General features: G+C 34.2%; 1 protein-coding gene and 1 non-coding gene across 19 annotated transcripts in view; one reads left to right on the forward strand and one right to left on the reverse strand.

Annotated features, from left to right (window-relative positions):
- RIMS2 (regulating synaptic membrane exocytosis 2) overlaps positions 1 to 26378 on the reverse strand; it is a 565766-nt gene that overhangs the window by 261169 nt on the left and 278219 nt on the right. For 9 of the 18 annotated variants that reach the window (XM_049773835.1, XM_049773829.1, XM_049773837.1 and 6 more), the window contains exons 4-11: positions 25181 to 25300; positions 22927 to 23026; positions 22259 to 22382; positions 21506 to 21552; positions 17478 to 17590; positions 10703 to 10750; positions 6992 to 7122; positions 1856 to 2027 (exon numbers count right to left, since the gene is read on the reverse strand). In XM_049773835.1, the coding sequence (XP_049629792.1) occupies positions 1856 to 2027; positions 6992 to 7122; positions 10703 to 10750; positions 17478 to 17590; positions 21506 to 21552; positions 22259 to 22382; positions 22927 to 23026; positions 25181 to 25300 (855 nt within the window). The remainder of the gene's footprint in view (positions 1 to 1855; positions 2028 to 6991; positions 7123 to 10702; positions 10751 to 17477; positions 17591 to 21505; positions 21553 to 22258; positions 22383 to 22926; positions 23027 to 25180; positions 25301 to 26378) is intronic. The other 9 variants (XM_049773842.1, XM_049773845.1, XM_049773844.1 and 6 more) reach the window with 1 other exon arrangement.
- Positions 12583 to 12715, forward strand: LOC126010085 (small nucleolar RNA SNORA51). Its single transcript, XR_007496222.1, has one exon. It is a non-coding gene; the product is annotated as a small nucleolar RNA SNORA51 (small nucleolar RNA).

Genomic DNA, 26378 nt, shown 5'->3' on the forward strand with positions numbered 1-26378 from the left:
GTTAATTATTTTTTAATTCTCCTCCCAATTTCCCCTAGTTGTTTTCAATGACTGTGTTCTGAGTGTTGAAATATACCTTACCCTGCCTTATTTAGTCCCCAAACTAACTAGATGGCAAGTTACAGTTGTTCCACAAAGCTGAGGATGAATGGAGAACAAGTAGGTTTTAGCACAAAGCTTCAGAACAGTGGCTGTGAATGGAGCAGGACCAGACACACTTTACAGACGGCAGCTGTGCATCATGGCTACCCCCACACTCCCCTCTTCCCGAACAGATAGATGCTCACTGTCACCTTAGCCAACAACATGCAGCCTGTCCTTGGTACGGATTGGTGTTTTTTGCACCCATTTAATTTACTCAGAAAACCAACCGCACTGATAAGGCTAAAAGCAGGTAATGAGAGATCAACTTGAGAACTGTCTCATCCTCATCCTGCCCTCATTTCAATGTGGAACTGGATTGGACTTGGAAACACTTGTTTCTCAGAAGATGCAATCAAATATTTCTCTATAAGCCCAGTTTGGGTTCTCTTTGCCTACAGAATAAAATAATCCTAACATGATTATTAGGGGACACAATCTGATATCAGTTATATGATCAAATTTGGTTTCTCACTCATTACTTTCTCTTGCCACTAATTCTTGTTTGCCTCAAGGCTCTGTGAAAGATGCCTGCAGGAATGCCATTTCCACAAACAGCTACATTCCCTTTTCTCTGTGGACTATGTCTGGAGCCATTACCCTATCTTGCACTGCAAGTCTGTATTCCAGTGATGTGTGTTCTCTGTAACTACCTCTGTATAGCTGCCTACTCACTTGTATTACTTTCCTATGAAGTTTCAGGAACATGACAGGGGCTAGGAATGAATTCCTGAGTAATCTATTAAATGACTACAGATGGAGTTGGTTCAAAACCAATATGGCACACAAACACTATAAAACACAGCAATTTGGAGTGGTCCTTGCTGTGCCCTCGTCCTCCACTTCTGCAGTATCTGAGCAACACCACATGACCACAGAGGGCATTGTGGCCCAACTGGAAGAACATAAAGAGGGCATGATATCCTGAGCACTGGTTAGGTGACAAAATATGGCATAGAAAAGCCAACCTTTTATGATTCAATATTGAGATTTAATTTTGTGGGGAAGGGTTTTGGGGTCACACCCTGCTGTACTCAGGGCTTACTCCTGATTTTTTTTTGCTCAGGAATCATTCCTTTAAGTGCATGGAGGACCAGAGGTGGCAACTCCAGAGATTAAACCCTGGTCAGCTGGTTGTAAGAAACGTGCCTTACCCACTGTACTATCTCTCTGACCCCCCACAATACTTACATTTCTACAATAGAGACAAGTATAAAAATTGTCAATGTGCTTAGAACCATTATTTAGAACCACAGAGTTTTTAGTTTATTCTTGCTTTTGTTAAAATTTTTACTTTAGGTGACTTGTTTTATGGTGCTGTTATTAATTGGGTTTTCTGCATACAACATTCCAACACCACCCCTCCAAAGCCCTCCCATCCCACATAACCCTACACATCTCCACATGATAAGCTCAATTCTGTAGACCAGTTCTCAGTCTCTGTTGTCTTTAGCCATTTATTATTCCCTTACAATGTTTCTTTATATCCCACATATAAGAGAGATCATTCTGTAGCTGTCAAAATCATTGTTTTTATATGGTAAATTTTGTCATAAAATAATAGATTATTCTGTTTTAGAACAAAAAAATAGAAATTAACTCTATTAAGGACATTTTATTGTTCAGATATTCAAAATATAAAATGTTAAAGATACTCAAAAAAAGGTATTCAGGATGACACGACGAGTCTAACTTTTAAGATAAATCCAAATACCTCCCCTAAGAATTCACTTTCTTCTTCTCTAACTCGCGCTTGATCCCAAAGGGTAATCTCCAACATTCGTTCCCGAAACTCTCTTCGGTGAACTGGAGAATAAATGAATGTTTGGTTCCATTTGGGTTCCAATGTTTTCTTTACAGTTTTAGTTCTTCTCTTGTTTTTGTCACTATGAAAATAAATAAGAATATATAAACTTAAATAAACTTTAAATTTTCATCCAAAAAAATCAACCATAACTGTCCTTGTGAGGAATCTAGTGAAGTGTTATCTCAAATTAATCATATATTATCAATATAGAACTTTAAATATGAATCTAAAACATTAAAATTTATTAGGTAAATTACCATATCACTTGTAATATGAATCAGCATAAAATTTCAGTACATTAAAAGTTTTCATATAATCAAAACTTTATCTTCCTCAAAAAGTAAGTAAAACCTGGAGCCAAGAGATAGCACAGCAGTCAAGGCGAATTCTTTGCATGAAAATGACTACAGTTCAATCTTTGTCACCATATTGTTCCCCAAAGATTGCTAGAGGTGGTCCTAAAGCCTCCTGAGCTCTGCCAGCTGGTCCAGATAATCCCAACATGGCGGCACCCAAGAAGCATCGCATCCCCGAGCCCTCACATTGAAGCACAGGATGGCCCAAGGACCTGAGCAGCAAGTTCTCCACTCCCACTCCAACCCCAAATGAGTAAAACCAGACTCTCAGCTTTTGCAGCTGGCACCTTGAACAGGTGAACACAATTGAACCTTGGATTCTACAAGGACTTCGAAAAGAAAAGAGGCAAGTAAAAAGAGATATAAATAAATGAGAGAGAAATAAATGAATGAATGAATGAGAAATGTAAGAGAAATTAAGCAAAAGAGAAAAGAGAAAATATTTGGAGAGAGAAAATAAGAAAAATGAGAAAAGAAAGTTTTAAATAGAGAGTATTTGCCCTTTAGATAGATAAATAGAAATAGAAAGTGCAAAGCTCTGATAACCCCACAACATCCTTTACCAGCAGGAAGTAGCTAGAAAGAATTCATTGCCCCATTCGCAGGGGTCCTCAAACTTTTTAAACAGGAGGCCAGTTCACTGTCCCTCAGACCATTGGAGGGTCTGACTCTAGTAAAAACAAAACTTATGAACGAATTCTTATGCACACTGCATATATCTTATTTTGCGATGAAGAAACAAAACAGATACAAATACAATATGTGGCCCGCGGGCCATAGTTTGAGGACCACTGCAAGGATCAGAGCTACTCACTTTCTTAGAATAGGTATAGATTTTATAAAATATTAAGAAATTACTATTTATGTTCCCTATACATTGTTTCATTTCTTCCCTACACCTTGTCTCTCTCTTGGAGCTTTCAAAATAGCACTCAAGATATTAGAAGCAAAAATGCAGCAGCTGACAACCAACCTTGCTAGAAGATTTGCAGAAGACCATCGCCTGACTAAACACCACTGACCCACTGAAGATAACTCTTCAGAGATATGAAAATATAGAAGATAACTGACTGACTTGGACAGTACTATTTCATTTATGTAATATTTTTAATCATTAACATAAAAAGGGGAAATTGGGGGCCTGAGAGATAGCACAGCGGTGTTTGCCTTGCAAGCAGCCAATCCAGGACCTAAGGTGGTTGGTTCGAATCCGGTGTCCCATATGGTCCCCGTGCCTGCCAGGAGCTATTTATGAGCAGATAGCCAGGAGTAACCCCTGAGGGCTGCCAGGTGTGGCCCAAAAACAAAAAAAAAAAATGTACCTTTACATTGACTAATGTACAGGTGATGACACCCCCTGTAATGGCAGTTGGATTGAGACATGCCCTTCCATACCTGACAACTACCCCTGAAGTATAAAAAGGAGTAGCAGTTATTGGGTGGGGGAAGATAAAGCATCAGTGAGATGATGCCTGCTTTGCCTCTCTGTCTGCCTCTGTCTCTCTGTCTCTCTTCCTCCCTATGTCCCTCCCTCATCAATAAATATCTATCTCTGTAGAAAACCCCCCCCCTCCATAGCAGCAGCTCTCTGTCTGGCCATGCTCTCTCTCTGTCTCTCCCAGGCTGCTTAGGCAGTGGTCCCAGGTCACTACATTTTGGCATCCGTAGGTGGGCACCTCACCCTATCCAGCACCTGGGTCCACTGGCCTTTGCAGCCTCGCAATCCTGCCACCTTTGCAGCTTACAAAGACCAAACCCAGGGTCTCACAGAGGAAGTATGTATTCTACCTCTGAGCTGTACACTCAGCTCCTATTATTGTATTTTATTTACATTTTTCCCTATTTATAGTGCTCCTTGTTTCGATCAATTTGAATTAAGAGAATATCTCCATGCATTTTAAAAGTCATTCTCTACAAAATATTTTATTTTGAGACCACAGTGGTGCTTAGGGCTTACTGCTAGCTCTGTACTCAGTGATGACCCCTGGCAGTGGTGGTGGGAGTGGGTTGGGGGTCAGGGATCAAAGCTCTGTTGGCTATGTGCAAGGCATGTCCTACTCATTGTACTATTGCTTTGAACAAAAGCAGTATTATTTTTTTTTTGTAGATCAGAAAATAGTTTGATGAAATGTAGTGATAACTTCTCATTTACTAGTCTACATGTCTATGAAGTTCAGCTTGTTAGGTTCAAGTGGACACTTGCTGGCTCATGTATGTGGGGAAGAAGAGAGGGAAAGTCTGTGTACTGCTGCCATTGGGGACAACTGAGCAAAATGGATGTGTCTGACCAACTAATGATCCAGCGGGGTTGGGTGGCCATCACCTGTGTCATCCAATCTTTAGCTATGGCTTTCCTCCTTCAAAGTGCAGCCCACCCCAGAAGTTCACCTAAATTATCTGTGACCCACTTTCTTCAAGCCAACAACAGCAAACACTTTCTAATGGCTTTCATGCAGTGGTTCCTGGCGGTGTTACTGAACAATTTGTTCAAAACCTGCATCCAACTTTTAAGGCATTTGTGAATGGTGTGTGTACTTCCTTTAGCATTGTCTCTGTCACCCAAATGAACTTTGTAACTGTCAACTTGAATTAAATAAATGAAACTCCAAAAGTAGGAGAACAGTTTACTATGACAACCATGGCTGACCACTCCGAATATGAGCAAAAATATCCAATCCAGGAAAGACCAGGCCAGAAGCCAAGGAACAGCAGAGCTGTGCTTCATCTCTTTCCTTTTCTCCTAAAGCCTAGCAAATGGTCTTTCATTGTATATGTCTGAAATGGACAGTGATAGGGTAATCTCGGATATGCTGTTTCCCAATCAGCATCAATGTTATCATTAGTATGGGCACAATGCACAGGGATGTTCAAAGAAATTGATTCTGGACTCTGTAATCAAATTTGCTTGATGATATGGAGTGATAAAATATAAAGCACACTTACCAGTTTTTCAGAATGCAGAGAAATAATAACTTAGTAGAGGGAGGAATTGTAGTGGAATATAATAAGTGTCTGTTAGTACTGTTACCAGCTTTTTGCCTCTATAATGTATGTTAAGAATGTTTTTGACTTTAAAAGCCTCTGATTATAATAAACTTTATTAGTGTAAAATATATACTAATAAGAAAACAAGCCAGAGGAGCTTGGGAGATTCCTCGGGGTGTAGCTTCCCATATGCAGAGTGCAAAGTCAATCTCTAGCATTACGTGACCCATCTCACACCACTAGATGGACCCCAGCACTCCAGTGCTGGGCTCAAGCATTGAACTGAGAAGCCTGGCTGGCTATTATGAGGAGTGGCCCCAGGCCCCTGAGCAATGCTTGAGAGGCAAAAAGATAAAAAAAAAAGAAAAGAAAAGAAAAGAAAAGAAGGAAGGAAGGAAGGAAGGAAGGAAGGAAGGAAGGAAGGAAGGAAGGAAGGAAGGAAGGAAGGAAGGAAGGAAGGAAGGAAGGAAGGAAGGAAGAAGGAAGGAAGGAAGGAAGGAAGGAAGGAAGGAAGGAAGGAAGGGGAGAGAGAAAGAAGAAAGAAAGAAAGAAAGAAAGAAAGAAAGAAAGAAAGAAAGAAAGAAAGAAAGAAAGAAAGAAAGAAAGAAAGAAAGAAAGAAAAAAGAAAGAAAGAAAGAAAGAAAGAAAGAAAGAAAGAAAGAAAGAGAGAGAGAGAAAGAAAGAGAGAGAGAAAGAAAGAAAGAAAGAAAGAAAAAAGAAAGAAAGAAAGAAAGAAAAGAAAGAAGAAGAAAGAAAGAAAGAAGAAAGAAAAAGAGAAAGAAGAGAAGAAAAGAGAGAGAGGGAGGAGAGAGAAGAAGAAAGGAGGAAAGAAAGAAGAAAGAGAAAAAGAAAGAAAAAGAAAGAAAGAAAGAGTAAGAAAGAAAGAAAGAGTAAGAAAGAAAGAAAGAGAAAGAAAGAAAGAAAGAAAGAAAGAAAGAAAGAGAAAGAAAGAAAAAGAAAGAAGAAAGAAAGAAAGAAAGAAAGAAAGAGAAAGAGAAGAAGAAGAAGAGAAGAGAAGAGAAAGAAAGAAAGAAAGAAGAAGAAAGAAAGAAAGAAAGAAAGAAGAAAGAAAGAAAAGAAAGAAAGAAAAGAAAGAAAGAAAGAAAGAAAGAAAGAAGAAAGAAAGAAAGAAAGAAAGAAAGAAGAAAGAAAGAAAGAAAGAAAGAAAGAAAGAAAGAAAGAAAGAAAGAAAGAAAGAAAGAAAGAAAGAAAGAAAGAAAGAAAGAAAGAAAGAAAGAAAGAAAGAAAGAAAGAAAGAAAGAAAGAAAGAAAGAAAGAAAGAAAGAAAGAAAGAAAGAAAGAAAGAAAGAAGGAGCCAAGGAAATAGGTCAAATGCTAGCATGTGCTCAGCATAAGGGAAGTTCTGAATTTAATTTCCGGCACTATGTGCTGCCCTAGTGAACCCCTGAGCACTGTTCATGATCACCCCGTTGGACCCCAATCATCAATGGGGAAGACCCTTACAGAAATAATCCACATAATTTAAGATTCAATTAAATAATTTAGATTATTAATAGTAGATTAATAAGCTATAAAATAATAACAGTTTCACTGCCACTATTTTGATTCCTACAAATTACTATTTATGTTAAAGTGATATGGAATAGAAAAATCAATTTAACACATAATTAAAATACCCACCACCATAAACATTTCTCACTTATTTTCAAGAACATTTCTTTTTTTTTCTACATATTCCTACCTTCTGTCTGGAAGAAAGTAAATTTTAACATAAGGATTCCTTGGTCTCCCGTCTTCCCTGGAAGGGAGATCCTTGGCTCCCAAAATTGTAACTATTAACTGGTGACCAACCTTGTCAAACCATAGTTTTATCTGAAAGGCAAAAATATTGATTTATAAGCTTACATATTTACTATGATAGTAGAATGTTTATACTCCCATTTTTGTTCCAATTTCTTTCACTAATTTTAGCACAGATTATAAATTCCACCTTTGAATTTCAGTTAGGTAAAATAAGAGGATATACTCTAATAACTTCAATGGACAGAGCAATTAATCCTGATATTTTGGCTTAATTGGGAAAACACTGGGCTTTTGTTTTCCTAATTTGTTTGCTCACAACTATGCACATTTTAATTACACTCCCATCACTAAGAACTTTGTACACAGTGATTGCTAAGCAAGAATCTGTTTAGTTGTTTGCTTTGATTCTCCTATAATCATGAGTTTAGAGTAAGTCTCCAGTGAATTTGAGAGTAATGTTTATAGGGCACTCGGGGAATTTTAAAGTAAAAGTTCCATGTTGTTGCTTGTACAGCAAAACATGCCAAAGATTTGAAGGGAGAGAAATGAGTTTAATCAAAATTCCGTGAAGTTTTATTTACATTTACGTAACATGTTAATCTTTTATTTTCTTATACTGACATAAAGACCTTTTCATTGGTGAAGCAAATGTGTCACATCTTTAAAACTAAAAGGGCATTTTTATAACTCAAGATTGAAAATGAGAAAAGTTGGGGCCGGCGAGGTGGCGCTAGAGGTAAGGTGCCTGCCTTGCAAGCGCTAGGCCAAGGAAGGACCGTGGTTTGATCCCCCAGCGTCCCATATGGTCCCCCCAAGCCAGGGGCAATTTCTGAGCGCTTAGCCAGGAGTAACCCCTGAGCATCAAACAGGTGTGGCTCGAAAAACCAAAAAAAGAAAAAAAAAAGAAAAAGAAAATGTGAAAAGTTTCCATCATCAATTGATCAAGTGTACATCAATTGATTAAGTGACAGTCACTTCCAGTACTCTTTCCTTCCTTTCCCCTCACTAAGTAGCTGATTGCCAAGTCACATCTGAGAGCCCTGGGTCCAATGAACCTAGGGCCAGGCTAGCACATCTCTGACCATATGCTTGAAATGAAAGTTGAACTGGAAATTCAGAATTTGGGAGAATGTGTAGAAATGGCTTATATGTATTTTTGGTTTATATATTTTGTGATTTAATATTTATTTTAATTTTATATTCATAGTTTAAGAGCAGTTAAAACACTTTAATATACATCTCGTATTAGTCTCCTCTCATCCTCTGGAAGCAAACCCAAGTCAGTCTATGAGAGACAGAAATGTATGTCTCTCATATATATTAATCCCACAGAAATGCAGTACATTTTTATCCTAAAGTAAGGAAGCCTGAAGAAGCCTTTTGGTGAGTAAAGACTGACAGCTTAGGACATATTAAATTATACATATTATATATGAAATTATAGATATTATGTTTTTGTTCTTATTAGATGAGATGAACCCTCATAAACAAAAAGATGAATTATTTAAATTATTCAACATTTATAATTCATATTTCCTATTATATTCATTTCTATTATTGGGTGCTGCTATTATATATTGATATACAGAGAGAGAGACATAGATAAATGTAAAATAAAGCTTTCCTAATAAAGATGCTATGTTGAAACACTCAGGATGAGGGTTCTTATGCCATGGTAAATAAACTTTCTGCATCAGCATTAGGCTTATGTTTGGGAACCACTGCCATAGACATACTTTAAGATAAAAAAAAGCTTCTAACCTTGAATGGGAAAAAGACAATATGCTTTCCTAATATTTGTACTTTTTAAAAAAAAAGGGGGATTGTGAGAAAAACAAACTATTTTGGCAAAAAAACAACAGGCGAAACTAGGTAGGAACAAAAAAGTAAGATGGCCTTAGGTGAAACAAATCAGAGCATCAGTGCTTCCAACAAAGTGCAGCAGACTAGAAGAGTTTAATTTGCAAGATATCCTCTATTTTCTATAGAGATCAAAAAGCTTATTGCTTTACTCTTGCAGAATATTAAAAATTCCTCTCTGAGAAACGTGATCTGAATATATTAGGTGCCTCCAAGGAAACAAATTCTGAAAAGCTGAATATTTTTTGCTCAATAAAGTTTACACTTGAGAAACAAGACAGTAGTAATTGTTGTTGTTAGATTAAGCTCATACTTATAGCAGAAAAATCTGATTCTGAAAGTGAACGGGATACAAGGAATTTATTTCCATTCCATATTTTGCTCCTTTAAAATCATTACACCTAAACTTTTGAGATATAAACGTCAAATGCTTGAAGAGTATTCCTTTTAGAGTTTCTTATGCGGTGGGAAACCAAAAATATACTTTTTAGTAATATTCATTTCTTGTAAATATAAGGCATTTATGCAAAATACTTTGGTATTTGCATAATACCTTATAGCCTGTGAAATGATCCTTCATAAAATTTAAATGATTTTAGATATGAAACAGTTGCTTTTTAATGTTACTGATTTTTAAAATCAAAACTGTACTTTCTAATAAACTATTTTAAACTGGGCATTTGATTAACAGTCTTCTTTTATTATATGTTATATGACTTGCATTGAAGTTTTTAGTAGATATCCAGTTCACATTATCAAAACAAGTATATTTTATTAACTAGACTAGTATCTTAGTCCAAAATTTCTTATCTGTGCTTTTTAAAAATATATCTGTTCATTTTCCAAAATACAAAAATGTATTTCCATAATTATAGATATGACATACTTTATATTTTATAAACACTTAATAATAAAAATCATGGCATTATATTCATTGTTTCAGTATAGCTATCATTCCAGCTTTAACATATAGCCATTTTAAAATTTTCAAACAGAAATATGTCACAAGTAGACACTTTGCATATTAACTATAGGATATTAATATAACTTTAAAGTTTTCTTTCAAAATTAGAAATATTCAAAACCAGTAACAACAAAAATACATGCAGCAAAGCAAGGAAAGCATATTACTACTTGTTTATAGGGAGCTATATTGACATTATTTTACCATGTAATATTTCCTAATGAAAAGAGGCAAACAACTTGTACCCAATTATTGCAGGAAAATTAAATGCAATTACAGTTACAAAACGTAGAAGAAATGACTCCACACATTTTTTTTTGAATCACAATTTTGTTTCTTCAAAGTGATGGACTATCCAAAGTTGAATCTTAGGTGGCCAAAGTTTGTATTTTAGATGTAGTACAAATTCATTTGCCAATCTCCTCAAGGAGTTACTGCTTGGAAAATGCAAAAGTATGTGGATGTGAGGTGATATAATGAATGATTTAAAGAGACAGCAACCTTAATTTTATAAAGGAAAATCCCAGTAGTATGAAACTAGATGTTTCTGTCAAATGGAATCGAAGTTGAAATACACTCTGAAACCTATGAGTTTTAGTATTCTGTTCAGAGGATGAAATCACTAACAAAGATTGTCTCTTTAAATGTTTTTTATTTTAATCCCCATGCAAAATTTTTACAAGCTGGTTCATAAAATGATTTGTAGGTCAATAATATGGTTTGGAGCAACATACAAAGAAAGTTTTCCTACTACGCATTTTCCAAAAACATACAGGTAAGGGTTAAACACAACTTGACTTTCTATCAGGCAGATAAGGCCTTTACCTGAACCCTAGGAACAAAAGGCGTTGTTCTTCTACTAAGGCTTTGGCTCTGGTAAGCAAAATTAAAGAAAAAAGCAATAAAACAAAACCAAAAAGGACAACACGCTGGAACTAAAAGACCAAAAGTAAAACAAACACATAAAACTACTCCTTAAATATCTTTTTTTTCCAATGACTTTATATATATATAAGAAAAGCACACTGACATAATAAACTTTTCTAAAATGTTAAAATATATAAAAACTACATTAAAATGTTAGAATTCTTCAATCAGATTTTTAAAAATTTAACACCACCACAAGAGCTAAGATCAAATCTAAATAAACATATATTCAAGCTGCATATTTTGAATAATGAGTGTAACCATAACTACAAGACTCAAAAACTTTTGGCTTCACCCTTATGCAAACTACATAAGAAAATCCACTAATCCAAAAAGAAGTTAGGTGAAAATCTACAGAATTGTTAGCAAAAGGTCATTTGTAGGTGGAATTACGTGACTTCTCTGAAGTCTAACCAAAACCCATTAAAAGGAAAAACAAAAAAACATTGATCCAGCGGGCTTTAGAATGTTTTAAAGAAAGAACACAGTAAGATAAAACAATAACTGAAATACACTGGATTTAAATTACTTTATTCAAAAACTGACACCCAGTACTAGTACTTAAGTACCATTGTCAGACATTTATTATGTATATCAGGAGATAGCACTGTAAATTGTTAATTAGACTAAATAAAGACTAGGATATCTCATTTCACTTTACCTAAATAGTACTTTAACTTTTCCCTGACTTTACTCCAAGTTTTTAACCTCCAATTTGCGGATAAAGAAACAAAGAGGGCAGGGAAGCAAGATATACTCAAACAAAAAGTAGAAAAGAGTGAAATCATGGAAAGGTGAAAAATAGAACCCAGTTCTGATGAAATCAATATATTTCATTTTGTTTTGTTTTGGTTTGGTTTTTGGGTCACACTCGGCTTCACTCAGGGGTTACTCTGGCTCTGTTCTGCTCTTAAAAATCAATCCTGGAAGGCACAGGGGACCATATGGGATGCTTGATTCGAAACACCGCCTGTCCTGAATCAGCAAATGCCCTACCGCTGTACTATCTCTCCAGTCCTATATTTCAATTTTTAACTTAAATATATGTATTTATATTTCAGCCTGCTTTGTTTTTATCTTGAAACTTGCTAAAATCGTCCAAAAATTTTTTTGGTTTTGTTGTATCTTGCCGATAGTTAAACTAAGATTAAAGGGAGCCATAGTACAGCAGGTAGGGCACTAGTTTGTATGTTGCCAACCTGGGTTCAATCCCCAGCATCTAGATAGCTCCCCAAACCTAACAGGAGTGATCCCTGAATAAAGAGTCCAGAGTAACCGCTGAGCACAGCCAGGTGTGGACCCAAAGCAAAACAAAACACAAAACTTGAATAAAAATCTGAGGCCTATCTTTGGGTTTAGGAATTCAAAATATGTAATGAATTTCAAGAGACTAAATTCTTTTTCTTTTCCCAGAATTACCTCCCATTTCCTGACAATTCTCAAGGATGATGAATGGTCTAATTCAAAGACTTTATAAGTATTTAACTGCTTCAGACTTTTTCACTGCTACATGGAAACAGAACTGGTATTAAGTGCCCTGTTTCTCCACTCAATGATTACTGTTGAAGAAAGTATAACAACATGGAAAGCAGATCTTAGAAGCAGACTATCATTAATCACTTAAGCCATCTTTTACACTCTCCAAAAACCAGGACAGCCTCAAATGTAGACATTTCCAAGAAAAGAGATAAAATTTTGGACGCAGAGTGGTTACTTAGATTTTTCAGCCTGCATATCCGTAGATGGGCCATTCTAATGCACTAAAGAAGGGTGAATAGGGCCTCCCAATTCTTACCACAGGCTGTATTCTTTACACTGACTGTATAGAAAGAGGAGGTACAGGAAATGCACCCCATATACACCTCAACACAGGCCCTTTGCCTGGTCTGTATTGTGAATTGGGGGACAAAAAAAAAAGAAGGGTGAATAGAATTATTGGGCATACTAATGAGATAAGCTTACAGTGTTCAGAAATGGATTATTTTCTTTACCCTATTGCCTAATATCAAGATAATGTTAGATTTTTACTTAATAAAATAAAATATTTACGAATATAAGAAATATTACTTAGATGTAAATTCATGGGGGTGGGGCACACCCAACGGGGTTCAGGGGTTATTCCTGACTCTACACTCAGAAATTACTCCTGGTCAGGCTTGGAGGACCATATGAGATACTGAGGACTGAACTGGGTCATCCGCATACAAGGCGAGCACCCTACCTGCGGTACTACCATTCCTGTTCCTAATTCTTCCTTTGAAGCAAACTTTTTTCTAGCTTTCAAAATAATATTCAATGAACAACTCACAGATTTCTAAAATCGGTTATCTAAAATCCCAGAAAAACCTAAAAAGTAAAACCTAACTAATCTTCACTGCTTCCATTTGGAGATAAAAATGGTTTGCTTTAATTTTTTTTAATTCAAGAGAAATCCAAATAGCAAACAATCACCCTTTTTTAAAGTACAGTTCAGTGACAGATAATACTATACATCACCATCTTCTAGTTCTGAAACTCTTACATAACTCTTGGAAACCTCCTATATCTTTAAGTAATCAATCCCACGTCTCCCATTTTTCAACTTATGGCAACTGTGAAACTGTTTTCTGTCTTTATGGAATCTGGCTATTTCACACAGAAATAGTGGAGTTTTATGGAGCTCATGCAATTTGTAATTAACACAAAATCCTTTATTTTAGTATAATATAATGTCTATAACAATTCAGCTTCATACAAATGATATATTAAAATTTTTATTTCCAATGAAAAATTTTTCGTTATTCCCAACAAACAAATGTTAGTTCATAAGTAACTCTCTGCTTGAAGTTACATTCTTTAGAATATACCTTTTTTATGTTATGCCTCTTGAATAATGAGGCTGATCATTGAAACTTGGATCCAAAAATTCCTTTATTTACAAAAAAAAAGTTAAAACAAGCTACTGAGCTCCTAGAAAGATATAAAAGATATAAGCCTATTTCTACAGCTACAGTTATCTAATAATTTCAGACAAATACATGAAATGAATATGCACACTATAAACTCATCAATAAATGTTTGATCAGAAAAATATTAAAATAAAGTAACTTGGGAATAGATTACAATCATAACTCAGCCTCATATCCTGACTAAAATTCTGACTGTATATAGGAATCGATGCATTTAGGAAAAATTCTAAGCCGTTTCTCCCTTTTAAAGGATGAAAGCTCTATTTTAACCCTTTCTCAAAAGCTTAGTCAAAGATTGCAAATTAATTATAAAATACCAGTAGACTTCCAGCAGTAATTATCTGGAGGACAAAAGTGCTGTGTTATGGAAGAACCCCATGAGAAGGCATGAAAATTAGGAAGAGCCTTTCGATGTTCTCAACAGGCACATTCATGGTACTTTCATAGCAATGCCCAGCAACAGGCACAGGCAGTGGCTAACTCAAACATGGAAAAGAAACAAACCGCATACGTTTGTTTTTAAAGTCACAGCTAGAAGCATAAAAACAGAACCAAGAAATCTGCATTACTTGTACCCTTACAGTTTGAGAAAGTTTAAGTCACGAACTGACAACTCCACTTGTCAGGTCAGCTCACAAGCTACTCACTCACATTATAGAGTTTTAGAACTGTCACCATTTTCTCAGTGAGTGGGGGGCCCCTGCAAAACTCCCACCAAAGCGAAATTTCAAAGGTGAAAGAGGTTAATTTAAGATTTTTAATATTCCTTATGACTTGCTAGAGTTTTTCCCAAGGAGAAATATTTTATACACATATTTTCCCAATCTCTATATAACTAGGGCAAATCAAATTTTTTAACAAAGTTTAAATTGTGAGCATTGAATGCATAACCTTCATTAATTTATGTAAAATAGAAATTTTTCTAAAGAAACTTTGCTCTTAGATTAAAGTGAATTGATATCTAAAAAAGAAATAACCTTTTCCTATTCCTATTTGTTATCAACTGAGTTAAACATAAGAGAAAATTGCTACCCGAAGGGCATATTAATGTTTTCCTGCAGAGGAAAAATAAAATGAAATTTCATTAAAATCTAGGTCTATCATTTTTACTGTGGTTCCCAGAAACTAGTAGTACTCTGGCTGGCCTAGGGTCAAAAATTTAATATGCGTTGGAGTGCATGAAAAAACTGGAATGAATTGGTAAAAACACAGAAGAAAAATTTTGGCAAGAGACTCAAGAGTCTAAAATTTTGTCCTTTTTTACTTTCCTATGTTAATTTTACTTAGGGAATGTTATCCTGACAAATAATTTGTGCTAAAAATTATAATAAATTTATAACAAAATTTATATTCAAGAATTTCCATGACATTATTATAAATAAGCTAGAATCAAGCAAAATATTCTGTAATAGTGAGTTAAATTGAAATAGTAGATAAAGGGCCTGGAAAGATCGGACAGCGGTGCTTGCCTTGCAAGCAGCTGGTCCAGGACCTAAGGTGGTTGGTTCGAATCCCGGTGTCCCATAGGGTCCCCCGTGCCTGCCAGGGGCTATTTCTGAGCAGACAGCCACGAGTAACCCCTGAGCACTGCCGGGTGTGGCCCAAAAACCAAAAAAAAAAAAAAAAAAAAGTAGAAAAAGCCACTAAAATCACTTGAGAACTAAGGAATAACTATAAAGAAAATTGGACAATTAATTATTCTAAATTAAAATGAAGCCTTCAAAATAGCATATATGAATTTAATACAGTTAAATGTTAAAAACTGGATGTATATGAATGGTTATATTTTAGTGGCAGGATTATAAATATTTTATTTATTTATCTGTACTTTCTAGATTTTCCATAGTAAAAATGGATTTATTAGCACATAATTCCTTACTGAAACATGCCCCCTTTCAAGTCATAAGAAATTATAAAAGGAGTGGCATTAAAAATAATAATTACATGAATCTTAAAACATAATTTAAAAATCTAATACGATGTCTCTACACTTTTATACTTTTAAAAATTAGACTTTCAATTCAGTTTACATTAAGTTTGCATCTACTTAAATATTGTTAACAGTGTCATCTTTATACCATATTTATTTTGAACCATGAAGAAAAATAGTTGAATGTAAAATATGTCTAAATACCTCATCCTCTCAGATCACTGGATTTCTAACAAGACCTTAAAATTTTAAATAAGGCAACAAAATGGTACTTACTTATGGAAGTCTAACTTCTGTTTGCTCCCTGCATCAATTTAATCAGTTATACAAACACACAAGCACACACACATTTATGTGTAAACTACAATTTCATCTATTATCATCCAGTTAGGCAGAACATTCTTTAAAGGACTATTTAAAAAGAACTATGATAATAGAAATAAGCAGCTAGCTATCATTAGGAAAGAAAATAAAAAAGAGAAAAATTCATTTTAATTAAAACATTTAACAATCTCCTAATCGTACCCCATCTCCTTTCTTTCATAATTTTGGCTATTGCAGTCTTTGGGATCAACAAACCCAGAACAAATATGTTGAAGGACTTTTCCCATTATTTTTATCTTAATTCTGTTTACATTTCTCTTATCTTTCAATTAATTAACGTTCTTAGAAAAAAATTTGTTAAAAATCTTAAGTAAAAAACAAATACTTCCAGTTCCCAAAAAGTGTAAAAGAAAAAAATTCATAGTTGATTTTAAGTTAAAAAAATGATTTGTCTATTTATAAAATATCAATCCAAGGATAATTTAGTGTCTTTCTGTTTGTTTGTTTTTGTTTTGGGGTCACACCTGGTGACGCACAGGGGTTACTCCTGGCTATGCGCTCAGAAATCGCTCCTGGCAGGTAAATCATATGGGACGGTGGGGGGGTTGAACCCAGGTCCGTCCTGGGCAGCCACGTGCAAGGCAAATGCCCTACCACTTTGCTATCACCCTGGCCCCCATAATTTAGTCTTTATTACAACATTTTATCCAAATTCAACATCTGGACTTTCAGAATCTAAATAGTATAAATATTCAAATAATCTCTAGTTTGGTAATTCATCAGCAATAATAAATTAATACTATTCTAAAATATTACCAGATAATTTTAATATTTAGCAGTTTAAAAAAGAGAATAACTAAAAAGTAATAACTGAAAACTAATGACTAAAAATGAGGGTTTACATTTGAAAAATTCTTATAATATGAATAGTAATGCACAATTGAATTTATAATTTTCATTCTAAGCATCTTCAAATTAGGGATCACTCGATCTACTTAGTAATATATTATCTCATTCTTCCATTAATTTGGGGTCTTATATATCAAATTAATATTTATACTCAATAACTGAAATTTCTGATGATTGAAAGACAAGGAAAAATGTACCTTTATCTTAAATAGGCCATCTTTGGACAGTACAGTATTTTTATTTCTCTTAAATGTCTATGAAAATTATAGCCATTTTGGAAGGGTCAAATAAAAAAATCATGGCTTTTAATTATATGAAATGTAACTAAATTTTTTAAATTTCTATAACCTCAAAAATGCTCTAATTTCCAAATAATCTAACTCTAATGAAGTGCTAGAGCAAAATAATTACCACTAAAGTTTAATGAATCAAAATATGGAATAAGTTTAGGTTAAAAATTCAATTATAGTCTAAGAAAAAACTTAGTTTATTAAACAGAACATATTATCAAAACATTTCTTGACACCACAAATGGCAGGACATTAATGCAATGATTACGTACTGAGAGCTGCCCAGACAGGAACTGCGGGACATCTCGCAGCAGGCCGGGACTCAGGGGAGAGGTAACAGAAATAGAGGGACGGTCCATTTTCTGAGATTCAAATGAACTCGAACCTGCAACAGCAATTATACAATGTTTGCACAACAATTACACAATATAACCAGTGACTCTTCTTTAGCATCTCATTCTCTTGATAATAAATATCTTGGTTATCCATGATGTTCACAAAAATGTCATTAAATTGACTATTTTCTTGACAACCATGTTCCAAATACACTTTAGGGTTTGGTGGACTCATATGCAGCTTAGACTTGCGTGGGAGACTGAGGGCCGACCATTTTCTAAGTCAGAACCCCACCTCAGAATTTCTTTGTCTTTTGTGCACTTAACTTGTAACTTAAGTAGCATATTAAGAAAATTTAAAAAATATTTAGGGCAAAAAAAACTCATGACTTAATTTAAAGTAGCAACTCACATAGGATCTAATCTTGTAAAGCTAAAATTTAAGTACTAGGGGCCAGCAAGGTGGCGCTAGAGGCAAGATGTCTGCCTTGCAAGCGCTAGCCAAGGAAGGACTGGGGTTCGATCCCCCGGCATCCCATATGGTCCCCCCAAGCCAGGGGCAATTTCTGAGCGCCTAGCCAGGAGTAACCCCTGAACATCAAACGGGTGTGGCCCGAAAAACCAAAAAAAAAAAAAATTTAAGTACTAAAATGTTATTTACTGTTCCAAGAAGTGAATAGTTCAACTATATCTGGAAGATGATCACAAATTAGTTACCATATTTTTCATACCATAAGACAGTCCCCCCACCCCAAATATGCCTTGTAGAGCTGAAGCCTGAATGCAGGAAAGGAGAGCATCTAAAAACTATGTGTGTTTTATGGTCAGGTGCATCTTGCAGGAGTCTTCAAACTACAGCCCGCGGGCCACATATTGTATTTATTTCCATTTTGTTTCTTCACTTCTAAATAAGATATATGCAGTGTGCATAGAAATTTATTCATAATTTTTGTTTTTACTATAATCTGGCCCTCCAACAGTCTGAAGGACAGTGAACAGGCCCCCTGTTTAAAAAATTTGAGGACCCCTGTTAGAGTGAAAAATAAAGTAGATCAAAAGGGAAATGAGGAACATGGGGGTGGCAGAGATAGTAGCAAAAGCAGAACCATAAATTTACTTCTATAAAGTAGGAAAAAAGGCAGAAAATGAATAAAAGTAGGTACAATGCAATACTGGAGGGAATTAAATATCTCAAATTCTTTTGTTCTAATGAACTAAGCACATTAAATGCTCATGAGAGAGCTAATAAAAAGTACACTTGAGGAAGATGACTACACTTATTTAAAGGGTAGATTAAATTAAAAGACATGGAAAACAGTTTAGAACAAGTATATTCATTTCAATAATCATTAAAAAAAAAAGCTATGAAAATGGGAAAAAAACAGTCAGTAGCACAAAATAAGAAAATAAGGATTCAAAAACTACTTAGATGTGCAGGGAAAAAAATGCCAAGATTTCAGATCTTGTACACCTATACGAAAACAAGAAAGTGCCTTGTCTTGTTCTCTATCCAGTACAGTGCTGACACTCAACTGCCATGTTAAGACAGTAGAGAAAGTTGAAGACAAATGGATGAAAAAGTTAAATTGGCTCACACAAGTCTTATACACCTCTGAGATATCCAAGAAAAAATGCAAAGCTGGTAAATGTGTAGGTCAAGTGGATGTGAATGTTGAAAATCAAAGTGTAAAGTGTCTGCCTAATAAAAAGCACAAGAGGGTAAAAAGTACCACTAGAGAGAATAGTGTGAAATCAATGGGAAACTATAATTCTTAAATCCACAAGTTAAGGTGATCGCTTTCATAAATTTATAAATGGGAAAAAATGATGCCATTAGTCTTAGGAATAAGTTTGGTTTTCTATCATTAGAACCTTTGTTTGCAGAAAGACACAACAGATCGGGCCCGGAGAGATAGCTCAGCGGCGTTTGCCTTGCAAGCAGCCGATCCAGGACCAAAGGTGGTTGGTTCGAATCCCGGTGTCCCATATGGTCCCCTGTGCCTGCCAGGAGCTATTTCTGAGCAGACAGCCAGGAGTAACCCCTGAGCACTGCCGGGTGTGGCCCAAAAACCAAAAAAAAAAAAAAAAAAAAAAAAAAGACACAACAGATCATATTTATCAAGCATTTAGGGATGAAAGTATATTGACAGACCGTTTTGGTCAGGACTCAACTTGGAGTCCTGAGAAATTATAATCATACAAAGAGAAAATTTATTGGCCAACTAAGATTCAAGGGCTAAAGAACTAATTGGGCCAAAGAAAAACCTGTCAACATTTAAAGACTAATGGACTGACTTTACTTTGAGAAACAATTCCTGTCTCCTCAGGAACAATTTTAGAATTGGTGTCAAGGGGCTTTTTTAATGGCTCCAATAAAATAGAATTCCACTGTAATGACACAATAGTTGAGTGATGTTGGTGTATAAAAATGTTACTTTCCTTACCAGGACTGTTATAAAAGCAAAGTATTAATAATGCAGGTACAACAAGTACAATTTCAAGAGTTCATTAAAATGGGAACAATGATGATGCCATTGTATGTAACACTAACTTTTTATGTGCTAGGATTAAATGGACATGACATTGTTTTGGATTCAATGATTTAGCACCCAGCCAGAGACATTAAATAAAATATAATAAAATAAAATAAAATAAAATAGTCATAGATCATATTTTAAAGTACAGAACACTCCCATTCCAAAAGGATTTCTCCCCTAAGATCAAACATTTTTTAAAAGGATTTCTCCCCTAAGATCAAAACATTTTTTAAAGAAGATTATTATACCCATAACTCTTATCACCAAAGTTCTTTCTTTTAATGTCTATTGTCAGTCACTGCATGCCAAGAATCTGAGAGTACAGCATCCCCCAGGCTGGATCATCACCATCTCACCACATAGTCATCACATCTCATCACATCTCACCACATGGTCCTTTTCACTGTTCTCTTGGTTTTCCCCTCCATTCTATAGAATAAGATCTGTCATGTTCCACCAGATGTTTAAATAGATGCTTCTCCTCAAAACTATTACAGAAGAGCTCCTAAGTTCTCAGATCTAAAATCTAGAGAGTAACTTATAAATTCTTGGTGTCCTTATCTGTCTCCTTTCCTCCCACCTAAGCCTCCAGGCTCTTCCTAAAATCACTTAGATTTTCCCAGCAGTGACCAACCGCACAGTCTGACACCTTTTCCTAGACACTGTAAAATTTGCCTCTATCCTACCTTTCCCAGTATCCTTAGAAACATACTGGCATACATCAATTTATATTCCTCCTCCATCTCTTCCTCTGTTCTCAGACAATACAGGACATCAGAGAGAAAAATAATTTCTCATCTGAAGTAGCATTCAAACACATATAAGTATACTTGCAAATTTAGCAATATTCAAACCTCTATTACGTCTGTTATTCCATCACTACTCCGCTATCAAATTAGAACATCCAATTTTTGAAAAGTACAAGATAAAATGTATAATTATTCATTAGACTTTTCTAAGCATTTCACTTCATGAAGATTAGATTACAAAGTAGCAAATTTTGGAATTAGAAAAAACTGGGGGGGAAAGGGTGAATTTTTTTTAGCAGTAATGAATGTGGTCATTATTTTCAGACTCAGATATCGCTTTCACATATGTCGTAATTTTCAAATTCAGATGTTTTCACACATATTTTAAAACTTGTACAACTAAATAAGCATAGTATTATCCTACATCTCATCCGAGCTGTCTAAAACTACATAGTAGTTTAGATAGCATGTTTATACAAACATATCCTAAATACTATAGAATTTTATACATCTTCCCACAATGGCATGAAATAAATCATACTAAATCTATCATCTGTATATAGTAATATCCTTGATAATGAAAATGTTTTATTTTTCTACTTTATATGAAAAATAAATGTGTCCCCTGATGAATTGGCATTATGAAATAACATTTTCTCCTAAAATAAATTATACTTACTGGACTCTAGTTGCCCATGTGTGCTATCAGGTATTCTAGGTATATCTCTGAAAAGAGAAAAAGAGAAAGTTTTCCAACAATTAATGCATCTGCTACTTGGATCACTGTCAACCTGTATTATAACAGGATCATATAAAACTAAAAAAAAATTGATAGCATACATTACATAATTTATGATGGCAGCATTATACAACAAATAAGAGAATATGGGCTCTGGTCATTTTAGTTTATAAAATTATTATAGTACAAACTCAATAACTTTAAAGGAACAACAGTTTACATGGATTTAGTTGAGGATCCATAAAATTATACTTTGTTTTCTATATGCCTCTCTACACAATTATTCATTCTAAAAATGTCTGTGCAGCAAGAAGATAAGTCTTATGTATATTTTTTAATTCAGTTTTACTCCTTACTTTTTTTTTTTTTTTGGTTTTTGGGCCACACCCTGTGACGCTCAGGGGTTACTACTGGTTATGCACTCAGAAATCGCTCCTGGCTTGGGGACACCAGGGATCGAACCAAGGTCTGTCCTGGTTCAGCCATGTGCAAGGCAAACATCCTACCTCTGTGCTATTGCTTTGGCCCCAGTATAGCTTCAAAGTTGGTTTACATTCATATGATTGGATACAATTTTAATACTTACGTATTAAATATCACAGGGAGTCAATCACAGCACACACACACACACACACACACACACACACCACATACACACACACACACACAAAATAAGACATCAAAGTAACTCACCCAATTGGCCTTGAAACCACAAGTTCCACCTGTGGCTCGGGTTTAGATTCCAGAATGATGTTATATACTTCCTCAAATGTGGCTCCTTGCAATAGTCTGCCATTCCATTCTAGCACCTCATCACCTACAGTGTGTCAGGAATCATCATTCAGAGATAGCTCAATCCCTTTGAAGTGTATTCTTGAAACAACAGCAACCTTAAACTAAATAGGCTTCACGGATGAGATGCCATTAAGAAAACATATTATGAACAGCTAAAGGGGCATACTAAGCTATTGATCAAGATGCCTCAATTAGTTCATTTTATTAACAAGAGCAAGAAACATTTTCTCAGACAGGTGAGAAAATATATAATGTTAATTCTGTTGTCTTAAAAACTCTAGAAAGTAAACATGTTAGAAACTAGCATGTTTCTTAAGCCACGTTATAGTTCTTTTCCAAAGATGAATGAAGGCTTCTGGGAAGCAAACTAGATTAATACTTAGAATATTAACAAAAAAAATCAGTAAGTATAAAAATCTTATCTCAATAAATACACGACTTTTCATTAATAAGTTACATGAGCTATTTGTTATTAGTTGAAACTCTTAAAAGTGAGGATAACTTTTTCAGTTAAGCTTACTGAAGCTTAGCATTGTGAAGGTAAATAACCAAAAATAGAAACCTACCTGGTCTAAGATGGCCTACCGTGTCAGCTAAACTTCCCTTTTTCACTTTGGTAATAAATGCACAGAGGCGACCTGATTCAGTCATCTTTCCTCCTACAACCTGTTTAAAAGAGGAAAGTGTTCATAGGCATATTGTTCACATGAACAAAGTTAAAAATTTAAGTACAAAATAAAATACTTTGAAGGCTTTAAATTAATATATATGAATACATTAACATAACCATCATTAATATACACTTAATATACCACTTAATGATGGCTAAAATTCTAATATTCATACCAAAACTGAATTTAAGCCCTAAAAATGGACTCTTCACATAGTCCAAATGGTTTTCAATTTAATCCACTATTTTCTGAAAATATAACATCCCTTAAAATCAAAAGCTTGTCATTTTTGTCATTATTACAGAATCCTGTCATTTTCTTACGTTATTGTGGTACTATTAGGAGCATTACTAGTTATAGGTTTCAAATGTTATCATATAATTTGCTTCTTCTACCATAACTATGAAACCCTATTAAAAACTTAAATTAGTAATCTAGGCTAACTGATCATTTTTCTCAATGATTGTGATGAACTTTTCATTAAAAAATTACAACATTTATTTATATTTTCATAATTGGTAAATTGTAGACTGCCTGCATACGAACTTTTTGAATGTTACATTTATAGTGATATATAGCTTTTAGGAAAAGAAAATACTTTATAAGTGATGCAATAGAGTCAGTGCTGTAATACTGAGCTCTTCTAAAAAAATTGCTATGATTCCTATATCTTCTATTCAATGTATGAACCCTTTAACAAGTCATGAAAATAAGTTCCAAACTTTATTGACATTGCATTTTTTCTTTTCTAAACTGTGAAGAGTTTCTGAATTCAAAAAATCACCCTCATGATCTTCATTCAAGTATTTATAGTTTATTTTTAGAATACTGTTACAAATCATTTATATTACTATCCTGTGTTTGATACTGAAATTAAATATGCATATCTTTTATTAATATTTTAACTTTTGGCTTTATAAAATTTAATAATAATAAATTATGCTTACTATAATGACAGTCATTGAACTGAATGTCCATACAGTGTTCTGTCTGAGCTTAATAAAACAATTCAACAAATTATACAAACGAGGCTAAGAGAATTTAGTTGTTTATTACCATACAGATAGTATTTTATGAGTCAACAATTCCTAACTTAATACCACTCTGCTCTAAGATTTAGAATTATAATCAATTTTAAACTTTATATTTCAATCATTTCTAAACCAATGGTTATATTTATAATCTAATTTCATGTTCATCACCATCTTTGTGTCTAAATTATGACATTTCTTTAAGCCTATTTCACTTTTGGCTAAGTATTAACCATCCAGTAAATGCTAGGTGTCCAGTTTTCTAAAGGCCAGCACTCCCTACACAGGACAACTTCTGTCATCATAAATTAATTCCAAAAATGCTTACTTTTTCATTACTTCAGTGTTTGGTTTGCTTTACAGATGCACAAAAGTGAACAGAGCTCTATTTGGTGTACTTATGAAGAAACTGTCTAGTATCTTAAGGTAGAATAAAAAATCAATATTTATAATGTGTCTCCTAGCTTAAATATTTACATTTCCAGATTATAAATGGTATTTTCAATTTCTCAAATACACAGAACACAAGTAAACATTTTGCTTATGCTGGTACCAAAATTGTGTTCCCTGTACAACATGTTATATTTTCTATTTACTTACTTAGAAATTGATGAAAGTATCGTCTTCATAGAATATAAATACATACTGACACACAGGACAAATTATAGGTAAAATATGTCCAAACTTTGAGTATTTAAACTTATACAACTGGGATTACATTTTCCAAAATCATATACTTAAGTATTTTGTAGAATAATTTGAACAACTTTGAATACTTGAAAAATTAAAGCATTTTAAATAATGAGTGCATTATTTTAAAATGCATGAAAATGTAAAATAAAGTACTAAATCAGCATAGCTATAAAAATATAATAACTTGAAGCTGGAACAATAATAAGGATATCAGGTGCTTGCCTGGCAGACCCAGGTTTATCCCTAATATCCATTAGTACCCCAACCCCACCAGGATTGACCTCACCAGAAGTATAGAGCCAGGAGTAAGCCCTGAATATTTCTGGAGGTGTCTCCAAAACAAACAAGCAATTTTATTGTCTTTTGCTATTCTGAAAAATCTATATAGGAGCGTATAGCAAAGTTGCATTTATTTTACTACATACCTTTAAGCCAAGCATTGCTCCTGAGTCTCGCGGTACACTTCCATCTTTTAAACGTTTATTTAATAAAATACGACCAATTAAACGATCTCCATCTTTGGATGGTTGCCATGTCACAGGGTGCTGACAGAATATATCAACAAACAAAAAAAATTAATGTTCTTTTATGATAGATGAGCACACAGTATGATAACTCTAAACTTAAAATTTCCAAAATGGTATGATTACACAAACCAGTCTGCATTCCAAACACTGGCCAAGAAGGCTTGTTTCTTTATCCTTATAAACTCAATTGTACGATCAAATTTATTTCTAAATTTAATATTTAATCCTTAACAGATCTTTTATAGACTACAAAACTTCAAAGTCTGAGAAATTGTGAAAATAAAGGCAAGCTCTAATTTACCCACACACTAAAAACAAATTAGAATTAACAAGTAGGAAAGACCAATTGAAATTATATATGGTTTTACTCATTAAAAGTATATATTTTGGAGAGGCTTCCAAAGATGGTATTACAGTACAAGTTAAAAGGTCAAACTATATTAAAATGTTAAATTTAACTACATTTTGAGAGTTTTCTTGAAATAGATTGTTAAATTTAAAAAAAGTTAAACAAGCCCCCAAAACTTTCCAATTCAATTTATTTTTTTTTACTGGTGAAATGGGACTAACTCACAGATGAGGCCAAACTACATTTCTCACTTTTTTGATGGTTCACTAATTTTTTAGGTCTTTGTTCAAGTTTATAACTTTCTTTACATGATTCCATGGCATCCTTTGTAAAGTTTTCTACAAACTATAGGAGTTTCTCACTTTCTTAGGGCAAAGCTAAGTCCTCGATTAATCACTACACTAGTGCATTGTGCAAAAAGAAAAAGAAAAAAGGCAAAATAAATGATTTGTGTAATCACAGTTTCACAGTTATCTAAAAGTAACATGCACATCTTCATGCAGTAGCAGGCAAAAGACAAGTTCCAGCAGTTACATTTATATGGTAAAAAGATTTCAAGTCTCACTATATAAAAGCAAAAAATAATAAATACTAAAGCATATGGCAATGGTTAATACTAATCAATACTATATTAAAATGCTATGACAATAAAACAAAAGAGCAAAATGACAGTGAAAGGGAAAAAAGAAAAACAACCTTTTCTGTGCAAAGAGACCCAATTATCTCCCCTTTTACCTGGGATTCAAA

This window comes from Suncus etruscus, chromosome 5 (genome assembly GCF_024139225.1).
Source record: "Suncus etruscus isolate mSunEtr1 chromosome 5, mSunEtr1.pri.cur, whole genome shotgun sequence".
NCBI classification, from domain to species: Eukaryota; Metazoa; Chordata; class Mammalia; order Eulipotyphla; family Soricidae; genus Suncus; species Suncus etruscus.